The 19189-nt window shown below is 40.6% G+C and overlaps 1 protein-coding gene and 1 non-coding gene across 11 annotated transcripts in view; both read left to right on the top strand.

The window, feature by feature from the left end:
- The window catches only part of Mia2 (MIA SH3 domain ER export factor 2), a 119447-nt gene that overhangs the window by 28542 nt on the left and 71716 nt on the right, over nucleotides 1–19189 (top strand). For 9 of the 10 annotated variants that reach the window (XM_029561577.1, XM_029561576.1, XM_029561575.1 and 6 more), the window contains 4 exons: nucleotides 7527–7658; nucleotides 8914–8935; nucleotides 9060–9148; nucleotides 18919–18990. In XM_029561577.1, the coding sequence (XP_029417437.1) occupies nucleotides 7527–7658; nucleotides 8914–8935; nucleotides 9060–9148; nucleotides 18919–18990 (315 nt within the window). Of the gene's footprint in view, nucleotides 1–34; nucleotides 197–7526; nucleotides 7659–8913; nucleotides 8936–9059; nucleotides 9149–18918; nucleotides 18991–19189 lie in introns of those variants that run through there. The other variant, XM_008829016.3, reaches the window with a different exon arrangement.
- LOC115069603 lies at nucleotides 5794–5914 on the top strand. The gene has a single exon (XR_003848854.1). It is a non-coding gene; the product is annotated as a small nucleolar RNA SNORA26 (small nucleolar RNA).

The following is a 19189-nucleotide window of genomic DNA, read 5'->3' as shown; positions in this document are numbered from 1 at the left end:
GGGCTCCCCCCGCGCCGGGCCGCAGTGGTCCGCGCCGGCCGCCTGTGCCTTCGCCTTCCGGGCGCTGCGCGGAGAGCGCCGGGCCTGCTGTGGGCCCGCGGGCGGCCTGGGAGGCTTCAGCTCTAGCGGCTCCGCTATGGTGGGGCCCGAGGCCGCCGCGGGCTGCGTGCGGCCGGGCCTGGAGCTGCTGCGCAGGGTGAGTTCGGCGGAGGCGGGAGTCGCCGGCCTGGAGGGACGGAACGCCTCTGCTGGCGGGAAGCCGGTGCCCTGCGCCCTCGCGCTGGCCTGTGCTCGGGTCGCCGTCCGCTGCGGAGCACCGGGCCCGCAGGTCGGGCAGGCAGGGGAGCTTCTGCTCTGTGGACTTGGCGGGGGCTCAGTTAGCCTCTGGGTTATTTAGTTTGAGCAGGGATCTGTGACACGTGGCTCTGACGACTAAGAGAAACTTGAGTTGTTTTAAAAGAACACTTAAACTGGTGTGGGAATTGGAATTCTAATTCTGCATTTTTTAAAACCAATTAAAAACTGTTTTGGGGGGATGCCTTTTTGGATGTGGTCCTTGCTGCTGTTTGTGTTAATGTAAAAGGTGTTCATGTAAACTCTAAAGATGGTGAACTCCCAGGGACGATTTTCTGTTTCATTTTGTAATGAAGTCTCAGGCTTGGTGGCAAGAGTTGTTAATCTGTTGAGACATCTTACTGGCCCTGAGTGTGTGTGTGTGTGTGTGTGTGTGTGTGTGTGTGTGTGTTTTAAAAACTGCATTACGTATTTAAAAAGACCATTTAAATATTGCGGCAGTTACGATTATCTTCTTGTTTATATGAATTAGAAAGTGTTGTTGCCTTGCTTTTTGATTTATACAACCATCGTGTCTCTCACTCATCCACACATTAATGAAACAGCTCTGTGGAGATTCTAAATGAACTAAGAATTTTGGTTATTGACATCATGCTTTCTGTTTAGGGAGAGAAAACAAAAAAGTAAGCCCAGAGTAGAAACCCATTGCGTCCGGAAGCGTACATAAAAAACAAGGAGAGGGAGAAACTGCGTTTTCTTGAGTAGTTAAGGAAGGTCTTTGCAGGCTGAGCAAATAGTGTAAGTCGTGGTGTGAGAAAGCATTGTGTGTACAGGAGATTAGGAGCTCTGCAACTCAGAGGATAAGTGCAGGTGTGATGTGAAATGATGCTTTCTCTCCACAGGTAGGTTCTAGGTGCCCAAGAGCCCTTGAAGGCTTTTCAGTGGTTTGACTTTGGGTTTAGATAGATTTTGCTGATAGTAGTATGGGGTTTAGATGTCAGGCAAATAAAAGTCAGAACAGGCAAGGGGGAAATGACAGATCAGTAGGGATAGAGAAGATGGTCCTGAATGTGGAAATAGGGGGTAAGAGCAAAAATAGTATGACTTTATTGATCAGATGTGGAGAGGAAGGGCAGGGTAGAGAAGGGGGACGTGGAAGGCGGAGGGGAGAGTCTAGGAAGACTGAGATGGGGCTTATGGGAAGAGAAGCACTTTGTAGATGAGAGATAATTTCAGATTGCACAAATTTCCCTTCCTTAAAACCAACAATTAAGGGTCTGGGGAGATGTTTTAGTAGGTAAAGTGCTTGCTGTGCAAGCCTGAGGATCAGAGTTTGGATCTCAGTGCCCACATAAAAAGCTAGACTTGTGTTGTCCTCTGTAACTCCAGCACTGAGTAGGGGTATGTGTGTGTGAATCCCAGGAGCTCACTGGCCAGTCATCCTGGGTGACTGTGAATGAGCTCTAGGTTCGTTGAGAAACCCTGTCTCGGAAAAATTAAGGTGGAGAAAGATGATGTCCTAACACACCAACCTGATTTCCACATGTGCCCACATGGGTGAGCATGCCCACATGTGTGAGTGTACCCACACACACTAAGTACACACACACCAGAACCTCCCGCTCCCCCCCACACCATTTATTAATACTTAATTTTGATAAGACTGGGAATGGAGAGACATGGAAAGAAACTGTTAGATTTTGCAGTTTTCTGTGGTCCAGTGGACAATGTGGACCTGTTTGCTTCTCATATTAGGGGAATTTCTTTCACCTTTCAGTGTGTTAGCTCTGAGTTTTGTATAGATGCCCCTGAATTTCTTTTTTCCTTTTTGGCCCTCCCCCCACCCCAGGTAGCCTGGAACTTGCTATGTAGACCTGGCTGACTTCGATCTTAATGAGATCGGACTGCCTTTGCTTCCCAAGTGCTGAGATTAAATGTGTGCTACCACACCTGGTTTAGTTGAGTTTCTTGATCATTAGAGGGTATTTGATCTTGTCGAATATTTTTTGGGTATCTATCGAATGTCATGTTTTTTTTTTTTTCATTCTTTCTATTACTATGATATATAACTTTTTTAACATCAAAAAATTACATATATTTATTTTGTGTGTGTGTGTGTGTGCGCACGCATATGCACATGCACATGTGTGTGCCGTGGTGAACTTGTGGAGATTAGAGAACAACTTGTAAGAATCTGTGTTCTTCCACTGTATGGTTTTTGGGGATCGAACTCAGGTCATTAGACTTTGTGGCAAGTATCAAAATTTAGGGTTGGAAAGATGGCTCAGCATTTAAGAGCACTGGCTGCTCTTGCAGAAGACCCAGGTTTGGTTCCCAGCACCATCTGAAACTCTAGTTCCAGGGGATCCAGTGCCCTCTTCTGGCCTCCACAGGCATTGTACGACACAGGTACACTTACATACATAAAGGCAAAACATTTGTACATATAAAATAAAAATGAATCAGTCAAAAATTTTTTTTTTAGTTTTTTAGAAACAATTCTGGAACTGGAGTTACAGATGGTTATTAGCCACCATGTGGGTGCTGGGAACCAAACCTGGGTCCTCTATTAGAGCAGCCAGTGCTCTTAAGTGCTGAGCCATCTCTCCAGCCCTATTTTTTTTTTTTTTCTAAGTATTTTGTAGCTGGGTGTGGCGATGCATACCTTTAGTCCCAGCAGAGGCATCACTGTGAGATTGAGGCCAGCCAGGTCTACATACTGAGTTCCAGGCCAGCTAGGGCTACAGGGAGACCCTGTCTCAAAAATTTTTATTTTGTGTGTTTTGCCTTAATATATATAAGCACACAGTGCCTACAGAGGCCAGAAGAAAGTGTCAGATTCCTTGGGACTGGAGTTATGGATGGTTGTGAGCCATCACGTGGTGCTGAGAACCAAACCCTGGTTCTTTGTAAGAATAGCCAGTACTCTTAACTGCTGAGCCATCTCTCTAGCCCCAAGAACTTTTATTTTGTCTTTTTGAGACAAAGTCTCCCTGTAGCCCCAGCTGGCCTGGAACTTGCAATGTAGACTAGGCTGGCCTCAAACACAAAGATCCACCTGCCTTTGCCTCCCCAGTCCTGGGGTTAAAGGCATGTGCCATCACACCTGGCTTGAACTCTTACCTTTACTTACTGCTTTAATTAACTGCATTCTATAAATTTTGGTATATTGCTTTTTCTTTTCATTATCTGAATGTAGTTTCTAATTTCCCTTGTGGGGTTGGGAACATGGAAGCTTGATGACTTGAATATGTATCCCCAGATCCCACATAAAAGCTGCACATAGTAGTGCAGGCATCTAGAGTTCCAGTGGGCTCCTACTGGTAATGGGCAGTAGAGATTAGAGACTCTCCAGATGCTCATGGGCCAACTAGTCTAGCATGTATAGCAGTGAGCAAGACACCGTGTTTCAAAAAAAGAAGTAGTAAGACTTGGACACCTGAAGTTATCTGTCCTCTGACCTCCACATGTGCTGGATCATGCACCCCCCCCATAGTAATTTCCTTCATGACATAATTAATTAATTAATTAGTTAATTAATTTTTTGTCTTTTCTTTGAGACAGGGTCTCCCTGTAGCCCCAGCTGTCCTGGAACTCACTATGTAGACCAGGCTGGCCTTGAACTCACAGAGATCCACCTGCCTCTGCCTCCCGAGTGCTGGGTTTAAAGGTGTGCACCACCTCACCCAGCACATCTGGACTCTTAAAAAATTATATTGACCCCTTTAATCTTTGGGGTTATACTTTCCTTTTGGGTAATATTTTTTATATTTAATTTAATTAATTAATTTATTTTGATCTTTTTGAGATAGGATCTACCCAGCTGTCCTGGAACTCGTTTTGTAGACCAGGCCAGCCTTGAACTCAGAGAGATCCTCCTGCTTCTGCCTCCCAATCATTCTTATTTTTTAAAAAAGATTTATTTCTATTCTTTTAATTTTATGTATATGGATGTTTGCATATGGGTATATGAACACAAGTGCAGGTACCCTTGGAGGCCAGAAGAGGACATTGGATCCCCTAGAGCTGGGGTTACAAGCAGTTGTGAGCTACGTAATGTGGGTGCTGGGAACCAAACTCAGGTCTTCTGCAAGAGCAGTAAGTTCTCTCAACCATGGACCCATTTCTCTAGCCCCTTTTATTTTTTCTTTGACCTATGGTTACTTAAGTAATACATTACTGATTTTCATATTTGTAAATTTTGCAGATTTCCTCCAGTTTCTGATTGCTGTTTTTAATTCATTATAATCTGAGAACATACTTTCTTGATTTGAATTTTTTAAAAAATTGAGATTCATTTTAGCTTGATGTTTGAACGTATTCTGAAGAACCTTCCATGTGCATATATGAATGTGTTTTCTATTATTGTTGGGTATTTTGTTAATTTTGTAATATTGTTCAAGGTTGCTGTTTTCATGCTGATCCACTGGAAGTGAGACCTTGAAACACCCAACTATTACTGTTAAAGTGTACATTTTTTTCACTTCTATCAGATTTTATTTCATTTTGTGACTTTCCTTATATTTTGTGATTCTCTTGTTGTGTAAAAGTTACATCTTGAAAACTGACTTAGCTTTTGGCCATTACATAATATTTTTGTTTCTAGTAGTAATTTTTGTCTTAAAGTATTTTATCTGATATTAGCATAACCATTCCATTTGTCCTGTAACTGTGTCTGTGTTTTTCTCCCTGTCTCTCTGTGTCTTGTGTCCCCCGTCCCCCCCAGGTCTTTGTAACAGGCTCTTGCTCTGTAGCCTGACTAGCCTGGAACCATGCTGGCCTCAAACTTACAGCTATCCTCCTGCCTCTACCCCGTCTGAGAGCTGGGATTATAGGCTTAAGCCACCATGCCTGGTCAGAATTTCTTTTTTCATCATTTCAGTTTCAACCCATGTGTCTGTTATAGAAGGCATTGGTTGAATAATTTTTATTCCCACTTTGCCAATCGTCGCCATTTAACTGGAGTAGTTAATTCATTGATATTTATTGTAATTGGTGCCTTTGGTATTTCCCCATTGCTGATTTCCAGCAGTCTTGTTGCTTCTATCTGTATAGCTCTGTCCTCCCTTTATGCTATTATTTTGATTTTAGCAACTTGCATCTTCATCTGTTGTATGGCTGTCAGCATATATTTATACTTACTGCTTTATGCAGTTGTCTTTTAAAAAGACAAAAATTGCCAATTTATAACCCTGTTCTGCTTTTATTTCATATATTAGACTAAGCCTAGTTCTTCTTTTAAAATTTTTATTGCATTTACTTCTGTGTAAGTACGCTGCAGCACATATGAAGGGATTGTGCATATAGAGGTGTTATGGCTCTTGCCTTTTCCTGCATTCCAGGAGGCAGAGGCAGAGGCAGGCAGATCTCGGTGAGTTCAAGATCAGCCTAGTCTACATAGTGAGTTCCAGGCCAGCCAGGCCTATATCCTGTGACCATTTTTTCAGAAAAAAAGAAGGAAGAGACAGAATTAGGATAAAGGGATTTTCTCCCTTTTCTGTGCCCTTTTAAGGTTGATGCAGTACTTTAAGAGGCTAACACAGAGGGAAAAGGAACTCTCCATAAAACCCAGAGGAGAGACTGTTCACCTCCTCTTTGGATCCTGTCGGGGGTCACAGCTGGAAGAAAAAAAAAAAAAAAAAAAAGAAAGAGAAAACAAGATATAGGGATTAAAACAAAGAATATGCCGGGAGTGGTGGCGCAGCCTGTAGTCCCAGCACTCGGGAGACAGAGGCAGGTGGGTCTCTGTGAGTTTGAGTCCAACCTGGTCTACATAGTGAGTTCTAGAACAGCTGGGGCTACAAGGAGACCCTGTCTCAAAAAGACAAAACCACAAAAAACAAAGAGTATATAATTACATCTATTTGATAAAAGTTAGTGAGCTATAGATAGCAATTGGAAGAAGTACATGTAGAGAGAGGAGTTAAAGAACAGATTTTGAAATCCCTGCTTAGATGGGGGCAACCCTATCTGAGAACTACTGGCAACTGATGACTACTGGGAAGGGGAGAGTCAGTCTTGTTTAAGGGCGAAACTCTTAGTAGTTGACCAGACCTCAGTGGATGAACCCATACTGACAGGCATTTGGGGGGGAGGGACACAAACCTGACTCTCTCTCTCTCTCTCTCTCTCTCTCTCTCTCTCTCTCTCTCTCTATATATATATATATATATATAGATGCTTATATATTGAGTACAGAAATTTGATGGTCAGTTAGGGAGGTGCAGATGCAGGAGGGGATCTAAATATGATCAAAATATATTGTAGGAAATTTAGTTAATTAAAAATTAATAACAGCTGATTTTGAAGAGGAGCCTAACTATTAAAGGGTTTATGTGTTGTTTATCTGTTTTGTCAGAAAAGCCTAGGGGAGGATTTCCAATGGAGATTCTGAGGTTCTAGGCTGAAGCCTAGAAAGAATCAAACCTGATGTATCAGGTTGTTTTAAAAAGAATAATTTTCTCTTTCTCCTGCCTTTATCTTTTATTTGTGATCAGTTACTGTCTGGGGCCTGGTAACAAAGAACAGAATAACCTTAGTGAGGATGAATTATGAACTGCACAAGAGAAGGTGAAATGCACAGCCCTGTAGAAGCTTTAAGCTGTGTTGTGTGAAGGCACACTGCAGAGAAGAGATGTGGAAAACTGCTTATGCAATCATGTCTTTGGAGGAGGAAGGATGGTAATAGTTGCCTTTTATTGAATACCTGTCTGCCAAGCAGCATGTTTTTCTAACTCAACAGATAGGAGGAAAGGATTCAAATTCTAAGATCAAGACTTTATTAGTTGTTTTCAAAGTACCTCCCAAACAAAACAAGACAGAGTGAAACAACTGCTGATCCATTTTCTTCCCCATGAGGAAATCTTGTGTCTTAGCCAGTATAGTCGCTAGATAAAATGTAAAGTTGAAATCAGGGAAAGTGCACTTGAACCTGGGTCACTGGGGTCTTGGGCTTTCTTCTTATTCTGGCATCCTTGTAAGCTCTGAGGAATCTCTGTTCAACTCCAGTTTGAAAACCATTGCATTTCTGCACGCTGCTGTTCTTCATCACTTAGTGAGAGCAGCTTTCAGTGGCCAAAAAAGCACGCTTGGATACGTTCTGCTTGGTCTTAGTCTGGTAGCCCATTTCTCCAAAGGGTATTAACAGAGTTGACTGTAACCACTTGAACCTGTGTTTATAACCAACACTGTGGAAAATCATGTTTACAGGCTTAACTTTGTTTGTCTTGAAGGTGGTGGCTGCATTGCCTGAAGATATGAGAGCAGGCCTGAATCCCAGTGGCCTCTCATGGGAACTGGTGATATGTGTGCTTACCGTTGCACTTGCTGCCATTCTCTTGTTTCTGTGGCGAGGCTTTCGATCAGTAAGTCACCTACCACACTCTAAGAGACTATCCATTCTGTCTTTTGTCTCCAGGTCTGTAATTGGAGAAACTTGTTTTTTTAAGGATATTGGTTATAGTTTTGTGACTTACCGTAATTTGTGGTCATTAAAAACTGAATGTGGATTCACAGAAAATTTTTTGTGTGTAAAATTTTTGAAAAGAATTTCTTTGTAGAGGCATTGTATATTAACGCTAAGACCCTACCCTTATTTCTTTCTCTCCTTCTTTTTTTTTTTTCTTTTTGGTCTGTGTTTGTTTTTAACAATATATAAAACTATAACTGCCACCTAACTTAGAGTGAAAACATTGACTGTCACTTATATTTAGATAATAGTCCTTATTTTCCTCCCTTTGGCTCTCTGTGTTAGATGTGATCCTATTCTAGATCCTTTATTGGTTATCTCCAAACTTTAAAATTTTTTTTATTCTACGTTTTATTTTATTTATTATTTTTAAAAAAAATTTTTTTTAAAAGGGGGTCATATCATATCCTTTTCTTTCTGAGATTTCTTTTTAGATGTCGGCCCTTTGGCTTCTAACTTTTATGTCTCATAACTTAAATTTTTCAAGATTTTCTGTTGCCCTGTGAAACAGGTCTTCTATCTGAGTTGCCCTTCGTTTATGTCCTCTTTATACACATTCCGCTATAGCTTGTCTTTTAATTTTTTCCTTTTATCTCTACACATATTTTCTAGGTGATTTAAGGCCTTTTTTTTTTTTTTTTGGTTTTTTTGAGACAGGGTCTCCCTGTAGCCTCAGCTGGTCTGGAACTCGCTCTGTAGACCAGGTTGGCCTTGATCTCACAGAGATCTTCCTGCCTCTGCCTACCAAGTGCTGGGACTAAGTGTGCTTAACCATGCCTGGCGATTTAAGTCTTTTTTTGTCATTTTATCTTAGCCCTAATCCTCTTAAAAGTGGATTTATCCCTCCTTTGTTATTTGAGAACTGAAACTTAAAGAAGAAAAAGGGTTTATTATTTATTTATTTATTTATTTATTATCTATTTATTTACTTTTGGTCTTTTTGAGACAGGGTCTCCCTCTAGCCCAGCTGTCCAAGAACTCAGGTGGGAGACCTTATGTATAGTATTTATCTCATTGGAAATAGAATATATTTTGCTAATTCATTCACAGTAAGTCAGTAAGAAACTTGTTAAAGTTGGAAGTAGAGGTTGAATAGATTTATTTGAATGTATATTTTTGTTAATGTAATTTTTATTAAAAATTTATTTCAGATCCGAAGCCGATTTTATGTGGGTAAGTTGGGTTTTTTTTTTTTTTGTTTTTTTTTTTTACTATTTTAGATCTCATCACTGTATATAATTTTAAAACAAAATAATACCATGATAATCATCTTTCTTTCTTCCTTTTTCTTTCAAAGGAAGGGAAAAAAAACTTGCTCTTGAACTTTCTGGACTAATTGAAGAAAAATGTAAAATACTTGAAAAAGTTAACCTTGTTCAAAAAGAGGTAAGACACACTTAAAAATAACATTAATGGTTGAGTCTGAGAACTTTATCCTTCGCAGTGGACCGCTTCTGTGTAGGGTTGTTGGCGGTGTCTTTGCGAAACCTGTGAGTGCTGGCTCCCATTTCATCACTCACCACTCTTGTTAATTGTAGCTCGTGGTAGGTGTTTAGTGCTCATCTTGTCTCTGTCACTTCAGTTTGTGTTTCCCTGACTAAGGGAGTGAAACACCTTTGACAGTTCATTGATCACTGGGTATTCTTTTTGTGAAGTTGCCTTTTTAAGTCTCTTTCACATTTTTAAAGGTATGCATAATCTATCATATTTCTTATACATTACATAGCAGCTTTCTTTTCATCTCAGATTCAAGCCTTTTGTCAAATGTATGTATTGCAAGTATCTCCATTGCGGCTTATTTTGTTTTCCCCCACATAGATCTTCTAGGCAGAGGTTCAGAATTTAGCATAGTGTAATTTCTCCTCATTTCTTTTGATGACTGCTTTTCATTTCCTACTTAAAGACATTTTTTTCTTATCCATGTGAGTAAAGAGCCTCTTATTCATTGTCTTTTAGAAACTTTATCATTTACTTTTCTAATTTAGTCTTTGTATTAATTTGCTAGGGCTGCTGAGGCAAAATACTACTTTAAGCTGGGTGTGATGGCACACACCTTTATCCCAGCATTCGGGAGGCAGAGGCAGGCGGATCTCTGTGAGTTCAAGGCCAGCCTGGTCTACATAGCGAGTTCCAGACCAGCTGAGGCTACAGGGAGACCCTGTCTCAAAAAGACAAATAAATAAATAAATAAATAAATAAATAAATAAATAAATAAATAAATAAATACTTTAACAGTAGAAATGAATTTTCTCGGTTCTTGAAACAGGAAGTCTAAGACCAAGGTGTAAGTGGCTTTGCTGTTTTTGTAGCCTGTTCTCCTGACTTGGGTAGATAGCTTGCCTTTTGCAGCATCTTTCCTCTGGTGTCTCACTGTCTCTTATGAAGATATAAATCATGTTAGATTGGGGTCCATCCAACTTACTGTTTAAAAAGCTTTGTCTCTAAAGAACAGCCATATTCTGAGATACAGAGACTTAGAGTTATTTTTTCAAAATATTTACTTTTATTTGTGTGTGCCTGTGTGAGTGGAGGCTAGAAGAGGGTGTCAGATGTCCTGGAACTGGAGTTATAGGTGGTTATGAGCTGCCCTGTGTGGGTGCTGGGAACTGAACCCTGTCCTCTGGAAGAGCAGTAAGTGTTCTTAACTGCTGACCCATATCTTCAGCCTTCATAGAGACTTCTAATATAGGAAGGGGGTGGGCAGCACAGTTTAGTCCATAACATCTTTGATCCATTTGGAATTGAAACCATCTTGCTGTTATTAGAAGGGTATGTCAAGATTTAGGCTTTCTTTTCATTTTAATATGGATATCAAGTAAACCAATGCCATTCTTTTTTTGGTGTTGGCATAGATACAAGAAGAATAATGTCATACCCAGCCCAATGCCTTTCTTACTTATTTATTTAATTTGTGTGTGTGAGTGTACACATGCTTATGTGCAAAGGCCAGACAAGGGCCTCAAGGGTGTTGAATGCCCTCCTCTATCACTTTCTGCCCTTCTTTTGATTTTCTTTCTTTTTCTTGAGCAGGGTCTCTGCAGTTCCAGCTGGCCTGAACTCACTATGTTGACTAGGCTAACCTCAATCTCACAGAGACCCATCTGCCACTGTCTCTGAAGTGCTGGGATTAAAGGCATGCTGCTGCGTCCTGTTCTCTGCCTATTCTTTGAGACAAACTCTCCTTGAACCTGGAGCTTGCTCTTAGCTAGGCTGGAAGCCAGCAAGTCCTAGAAATCCTGTCTCAGCTCCCATTTGGAGCTGAGGTTATAGGCATTAGGGTGGATGCTTGGCTTGTTAATGTGGGTGCTAGGATCTGAATTCCGGTCCTCATGATGGTGGAACAAGCATTCTTAACCTCAACCCCAACCAATGCCATTTGTGAAAAGGTTATCTTCTCTTTCATATTCTGTAGTTTTTTTTTGGTTTTTGACAAGACTCTCACTGTTTGATAGTTCAGTCTGGCTCTGAACTTCAGATTCTTTTGCTTTCACCTCCTGAGTTGTTGGGATTATAGGCCTGTGCTACTACACTTAGCTGGTTGTTTTTTCTTTGAATAACTAGTTTTTGCTTTATTCTATGGTTGATGTATGATGTCCCCAAACCCAACACTTGATTTTCCTCTTCTGACTTTGTTGTTCTAGTTTCCCACGCCAACAGAGACTTCTCCCAACAGCATATGTAGTTTGACCTTCACATGATCTGTGTAGGCCTTCAAAGATCCCAGGTCTCCAGTGCTTATATCAGGACCTTCCCATCTCACTGTACCCGGCTCTGCCTATCCTTAAACTTGGGATCCTCCTGCCTTGGTCTCTCTTGAGTCCTGGGATTTATAAGTGTGTGCCCCCAAGCCTAGTTTGAGAATTGACATTTTTATAATGTTGAGTTCTTATTTTTAGACTATAGCATATTTTTCTACATAATGTCTTTTAAAAGTTATGTCATTTTTTAAAAAATCTTTTTGAGACAGGATCTCCCTGTAGCCCCAGCTGACCGGAACTCACTATGTAGACCAGGCTGGCCTTGAACTCACAAAGATCCACCTGCCTCTGCCTCCCAAGTGCTGGGACTAAAGATGTGTACCACCACACCCGGTCCTTGTTATTTCATTTTTTTAAAGTACATTTTTTTTTGTGTATTACAGTCTAGCAGTAAATCTTTTCGAGATTTATTCCTGGATATCTTCTTTATTTTTTAACATTGACTTTATTTTTAATTATGTGTATATGTGTGTCTGTGTGTGGGCATGTGCATGTGAGTGCAGGTGTCCACAGAGTATAGAAGGTGATGGATCCCTTGGAGCTGGAGTTACAGGCAGTTGAGAGTCACCCAATGTGGGTGCTTGGAACTGAACTTGAGTCCTGTGCAAGAGCAGTATGCACTCTTAACTGCTGAGCTGTCTCTTTAGCCCCTTTCTTTATGTTCTTTGTGTTTTGTTTTTGTTTTTGTTGAGACAGGGTCTCATGTAGCCCAGGCTGACCTCAAACACTCTACGTAGCTGAGGTTGACCTTGAACTTCTGGATCCTCCCGTCTCTGGATCCTCCTGTGTCTACCTTTCAAGAGCTAGGATTACTGCAGCTCTATGCCAGCTTTCTTAACAGCTTTATTGGGATACGGTTATACACTATACAATTAATTCACCCATATGAAGAGTGTAAATGAGCCAGATGTGGTGGTACATTACTATAATCCTAGTATTTTGCAGGCGGAAGCAGGATTGCAGGTTTGAAGTTAGCTTGGCCTACAGTGGATCCCTCCTCCCCTCAAAAGATGTAAATGAATGACTTTTGGTATATTCACAGAATTGTATAGCCCTTATTGTAAACAACTTTTGAACATTTTTATTACCCCACAGAGAAACCCTCAGTCTCTTTGTTATTGTCCTTCCTCCAGTTTCTCCCACTCCATCCTGGTTTCTATTTCTTTTATTTTTTTATTTTTATTTTTTTTTTTATGGTCTGTAGCCTCAGCTGGTCTGGAACTTGGCTACCTATATAGACCAGGCTGGCCTTAAACTCACAGAGATCTGCCTGCCTTTGTTAGGACTAAAGGCATGCACCACCACGTCCAGCTCCCTGGTTTCTATTTCTATAATTTGTTTAATCTGGACATTTTACATAAATGAAATAACACAACCTGTAGCTTTTTTTGGTTTTTGACAAGTTCTGATTGCCTTTTGTCTCTGCTGGATGTTAAGTGCAGATGTAGCGGTTTCACTCACGGGTATACACCCCAAAGAAATGTTGCTTCATCAGTTTTGTAGTGTGCTTCAGAATTAATTTTTTTGTTAAATAATATTTTATGCCATGATTTACATGTTTGTCAGCTGATATACGTCTGTGTTATTTCCACTATTATTTGTGTTGCAAGTCATAATGCTTTTGGTATTTATGTCCACGTTTTTTGAATGGACATGTGTTTTGGGTATCTACCTAGGAGTGCTGCATCTGTATTTGTTTTGATAGACTTGCCAAACTCTCCATGGTGGCTGTTTCATTTTACCTTCTTACTAGCTGTTTGTGAGTGTTCAGTTTTTCCTTGTCATGTGTAGTTCTTCTTGTTTTCCTACTGGCTATTGAGTAGTGTCTCATTGTGGTTTTTTTTAGACAGGGTCTCACTGTGTGTAACGCAGCCTGCCTGGAACTCGCTATGCAGACCAGGCTGGCCTCCCTGTCTCTGTCTCCCTAGTGCTGCAGCACCATATCCAGCTTCATTGTGGTTTTTTGACTTTCATTTCTCTGGAGAGATATTGAGCATCTTTCAGTGTTTGTTCTCCATTTGAATATCTTCTCTGGAGCAAAGTGTATTCAGTTTCTTCACCTGTGGTTTTTTTTTTTTTTCTTTAATTTTCTTTATTTTTCTTTATTTTTAATATTTTTTATTATGTTTATTATTTATTTTAATTTTATGTGTATGCATGTATGCATAAGTGTACCCATGTTGTGCATTGCCCACGGAGGTCACAAGAGGCTGTTGGATTTCCCCAGGACTGAGTCATGGACAGTTGTTAGCTGCCATGTGGGTGCTGGGATTCAAACCTGGGTCTTCTGCAAGAACAAAGTGTTCTTAACCGCTGAGCCATCTCTCTAGCCCCTATTATGTTTAATTTTTATGTGTATACATGTATTGCCTGCATGTAGGTAAGTGCACCCATGTCATGCAATGCTGGCATAGCAGTTGTTAGCTGCCATGTAGGTGTTGGGATTTGAACCTGGCTCTTCTCCAAGAACAACCAGTGTTCAAAAAAAAAAAACAAGACAGAATCTTGCTAGTAGCCCAGGCTGTCCTTGAACTCTCTACCCTCCTGCTTCAGCCTGCTGAATGCAAGGGTTATAGGTATGTACCACAAGCTTGTGTTTTTATTGTCAAATTCTAACTTTATTTTAGATATAAAGCACTTATTAACAAATATTTAACAGATATTTTCTCTCATTCCATGATTGTCTCCTCATTTTCTTTTTTTTTCTGGTTTTTTTTTTTGAGATGGAGTCTCATATTATAGCCCAGGCTGGCATTGAACTTATGGCAATCCTCCTCCTGCCCTAGGCTCCTGAGGCTAAGATTGCAGGTATGAGCTGCCGTGGATAGCTGTCTTCTTACTTGTAGCCCTGGCTGGCCTGGAACTTTGTATGTAGAGCATGCTGGCCTCAAGTTCAGAGACCTGCCTGCCTCTGCCTCCCAAGTGGTGGGAATACAGGCATGCACCTAGCTTGGTGGTATCTTTTGAAATATAAATTTTGATGATAATCAGTTTATTGAATTTTTTTTTGTGTGTATTTTTGGTTACAGGAATGAGAAATGGTGATAATTCAGGATGACAAAGACTTGCACATGTTTCTGTTTAGCAGTTTTATAGATTTAACTCTTGTGCTTAAGTCTGATCTGTTTGGAGCTGAATTTCATGTCTAGGGTGCAGTAGAAGTCCTGCTTCCTCTTCAGCATCTGGATGCCCACTGCTCTTAGCACTACCTGCTGATGAATAGTCTTCTCTGTGGAATTGTCATGGCATCAGACATTGGTTTTGTCAGTTGTAGAGTTTGCATAAAGGAATCATGGTATTTCTGTGGCTTTTCCATTGGTGTTGTATTTTTGAGATTCCCTGTTTTGTTGCATGTGTTTGTACTTTTTCCCTCCTAAGTACGTTTATATTGTCTCTGCGCCATACTCTGCTTGTCATCTTGTTTCTTGGTAATTATCTCTGGATCTTGGCTATTAAGAGGAACATTTTGAACATTTTTTTCCCTACAAGCTAATTTTTTTTGCAGACATTTAAAAATATTTCCCCTTTCTAAATATCTAGTATTCGAATTGGCACACTATTAGGCCAGTAATGGTTTATGAGAAACTTTCTGGCTACTTAAAAAATTTTATTCTTTCACAATTTCATACATATATATGAAATATACTTTGATCATTAACCTCTCTTGTCCCTTTCCCATACCCATTAAGCCCCTTCTTCCCAATAAGTCCTCCTCCTATAGTGCCTGGGGGGGGGTGAGGCCTCACTAGTCCCTTTCCATCCATGGTGGAATGTTGATGGGCCCTGCCCTGTGCAGGTAGGCACTGCTGCTGTGAGTTCATGGGTGCAGTGGTCATGCTATATGTAGAAGACATCGCATTCCTTCGTATCCTCCAGCTCTTACACTCTTCTGTCATGTTCCCTGAGCCTTGGAGGGAGTGGTATAGATATCCCACTTAGGGCTGAGTGCTCAAGAATTGCTTATTTTCAGCACTTTCACCAGTTAGGAGTTTCTGCATTAACCATTGCCTACTGCAAACAGAAGCTTCTCTCACCAAGACTTAGAGCAACACTGATCTATGAGTAAACATAAATATTTAGAAGGTCCTTTGACACCATGTCCATTAAGCAAAACAACAATAGTAGGTTCCCCACTAGGGTCTGTGACATCCAGGCATGGACTTTTGACCAGGTTTACAAGGCAGGATAAAGTAAGAGTGAGCAGGAAAGTGTATGTGTTAGAGACATAGAAAACACTAGAGAAAATACTAGGGTTAGAGGAAAAAAGGACAAAAGAACTTTTTCCACTGAGATATAAGTTACTGAACAGCTAAAGTATAAAAGTATATATTCCTAAAAAACAAATAAAATAAAAAAATAAAAGATATATGTATGTGGGCTGGAGACATGGCTTAGTGGTTAAGAGCACTGACTGCTCTTGCAGAGGACCTGAGTTCAATTCCCAGTACCCACATGGTGGGAACAACCATCTGTAACTCCAGTTCCAGGGAATGTGACACCTTCCTCTGACCTCTGCAGGCATTGCATGACAAAGGTACACTTATACACATGCAAGCAATACACTCATACGCGAGAAAATAGAAATAAAAAATAAAATAGATATATGTATGTAAAAATGGGAAATAAAAATTAAAATCATATAAACACAAATGAGGAACAGAATGAAATACAGGCAGAATATTCTCAGTGCTTCTTCCTGGGGGTGGGGGTGGGGGTGGGGGAGGCGTGCTTCTGTCCATCAGATACTGCACTGGGTACTTTCCAAACTCCCTGTGGTTGGTGTAACTCTTCCCTGGTGACTGAGGTAGGGCTTGCTGGGAATCTCTTAACTTCAGAAGCCTTACCACACTTCTACCATTTCTGTAGTCTGTGCTGCTGCTTGAGGCCTGTTGGCCTGTTTAGATGCTACACCAAGTTTCAAGTTCTACAGCTTCTTCCCAAGCCCCCCTGGATCCTGGCTCCATGAGCAGTAGCAGACATAGGAGGAGGATGCAAGTTGTCATTTTCCCAGCCCTAGTGCCCTTTGCCTTCTCTGCAGCTTCTGTGTCTGGGGGTTGCCGAGGTGGGCTCTCTTGTAGGTGCATTCGGCCTCCTTCAGTCCTGCGTTTCCAAGCCCAAACCTTGCTTCTCTATACAGTGGCAGGGAGAGCGACGAGTGGGCATTGGAAGTCTTTCACGTTCTGATTCCCTACCTGTTTCTAAGTGCTGTGGTCCCTGGTCGCAGTACTGCTTATGATTTGGATGTCTGCTTGAGTCCTGTCCTGGCACTTTCTCAGCTGTGTCATTATTTGTACTGAGAACTGTTGTGGAGTTTTCTTTGTTGATTTTATAATCTGCCAGTTCACTGAATTCATTTGTTAAATTTGCAATATTTTTTTCTTTGGCAGTTTTTGGGGTTTACGTATTTGCTATCTGCAAATAGAGATAATTTTACTTTTTCCCCTTTGATCCAGATATCTTTTGTCGTCCCCCAGCCCCCCCCGTAATTTATTTGCTCATGTAGTTTGGAAGTAAATAGCTCATATTGACTGTGTCTATTTAGCCTTAATGCAGGGATAATCCCACATGATTATGGTATAATCTTTTTGATGAGTATTTAGTGCCATTTGCTAATATTTTATTGAGAACTTTTCAGTAGTGATTATCAGACATACTGGCCTATTTTCTTATGGTTTCTTTGTCTTGCTTAGGTATTAAAATGATAGTGACTTTCTAAAATGTATTAGTAAATATTTGCTCTTACTCTATTTTTGGGAAGTTTAAAAAGTATTGGTCTTAATTTATCTCTGAAGGTTTGGTGGAACTCAGCTATGAAGCCATTTGGTGTTAGATTTTCCTTTTTTGAGAGGTCATATTATTTAACAGACTGAGATGTTTGGAAGTGACACCTCACTTCAGAAGATTAGGCTGTTTCTCATTTAGACATTTATAAGGAATGTGATTTTGGTAGGTATTAGTTTCTTCCTGGGGCTGTAGCACCACAGTTATTCTTATAATTCTGGAGGTCCGAAATCTATGTCAGTGTTTTGGGCTAAAATTAAGCGTATGCAGTGCCAGGGAGAGAGTCTATCTCTGCTGCACCACAGTTATTCTTATAATTCTGGAGGTCCGAAGTCTATGTCAGTGTTTTGGGCTAAAATTAAGCGTATGCAGTGCCAGGGAGAGAGTCTTATCTCTTACCCTTCCAGGTTCTAGAGGCTGCTGGTATTCCTTAGTTCATAGCTGCATCGCCCAGTCTATGCTTCTGTCTTCACATCACTTTCTCTTCTAATTTGGTCCTTTAACCATTCCCCCTTCCCCTTTTAATTTAAAAAACAGTTTGGGTTCTGGGGGTTGAACCCAACACCTTGTACATACTACACACGCTCTACCAGTCCTACTGCACCCATTTTATTAAAGTTCTTAGGATTATTGGGCCATCAAAATAATTCTGGGTTCTCTCATCTCCTTAATTCTACCTGGAAATTATGATGAATAGGACATACACATTGCAGGAGAGGTTATCCTTCAACCAAGCACACAAGGTGTTGCCCTAAAGCCTGTACTACATGGATCATCAGAGTTGGAGGTCCTGAACTATTGTATTTTGTCTTCTCAGCCTCTAGTTTTCTTGAAACCCTTGCCTAGTTCCCTGCTTGTATGAACCTCTATTTTAAGGAAAAAGTGATGTCAAATGCTGGACTTGCCTTTCTGAAGATTCCCTTTTCTCTCATCATTTCCCACTGTTTAATAGTTCATTGAGGCCCTTGGACAGGTCCTGGTTTTTGCTGTGTTCCAGCTCTTGTTAGCAGGAAGGTTGATTCAAAACAGTGTTGTCTTCAGTTTAATCACCTTCTTCCCCTGAAGCATTGAAGTGTGCTTTCCCAAATCTTATGGCATTTTATGTTGAATTATCCTTAGTTTTCATTTGCAGATGATTATTTCCTATACTTTGAAGATTTCCTAGCCTTACTTGCTTTGTCATATGATACAAATTGAAAGAGAAAATTGCTGATTGCTAGTTACTATCACTTTCTCTATTGAAAAGGCTTGAAGATACTGTTTACCTGTTAAGGGGATAGTTGATACCTTAAGTCTTTGGATGATCTTTAGTATATAGTTGTCATCAGACTTCACCTCAAGTGAGGAGTGCTCATGGGAGTTATAGTCCAGTGTTCTCTGAGAAGTGGACTTGAGACGGCTCTCCTAGCTCAAGGGTGAAGTTCTGCCTCATAGTGCTCAGGCTGGGGGACTGCTGCAGAGGAGCCATCCTGGCTTTGCTTGTTAGTGTTAGCTAAGCAAATCCAAGTGCATTCTACACATGTGGACGTAGGTTCTGTCTGCTTCTTGGGCATCTATCTAGATACAATTCGGATAGAATTTGTAGTTTTTACTTACGTGTTGCCTTGTTTCATTCAGTATGAAGGCTTAGCGTCATCTTTAAAGGATGCCAGCTTTGAGAAGGAGTCAGCGGAAGCACGAAGTTTGGAGGTAAAAAAAAACAGTATCATTTAAAAAGCCAGGGGAAAGGTTCTTATTAAATAACATGAACTTTAAAACTATTGTCTTCTTAAAATTATTTCAGAGAAATGTGAAACAGCATATATGGGTGTTAAAGAAGTTAGAAGGAACAGCACATTAGTAGGTAGCATAAAATATCTTAAAATTTTTGAGGGAGGCATAATCAATT

The sequence above is a fragment of the Nannospalax galili genome, unplaced genomic scaffold (genome assembly GCF_000622305.1).
Source record: "Nannospalax galili isolate Female #2095 unplaced genomic scaffold, S.galili_v1.0 scaffold1594, whole genome shotgun sequence".
NCBI lineage: Eukaryota > Metazoa > Chordata > Mammalia > Rodentia > Spalacidae > Nannospalax > Nannospalax galili.
This window is presented reverse-complemented; position numbering and strand designations above follow the sequence as displayed.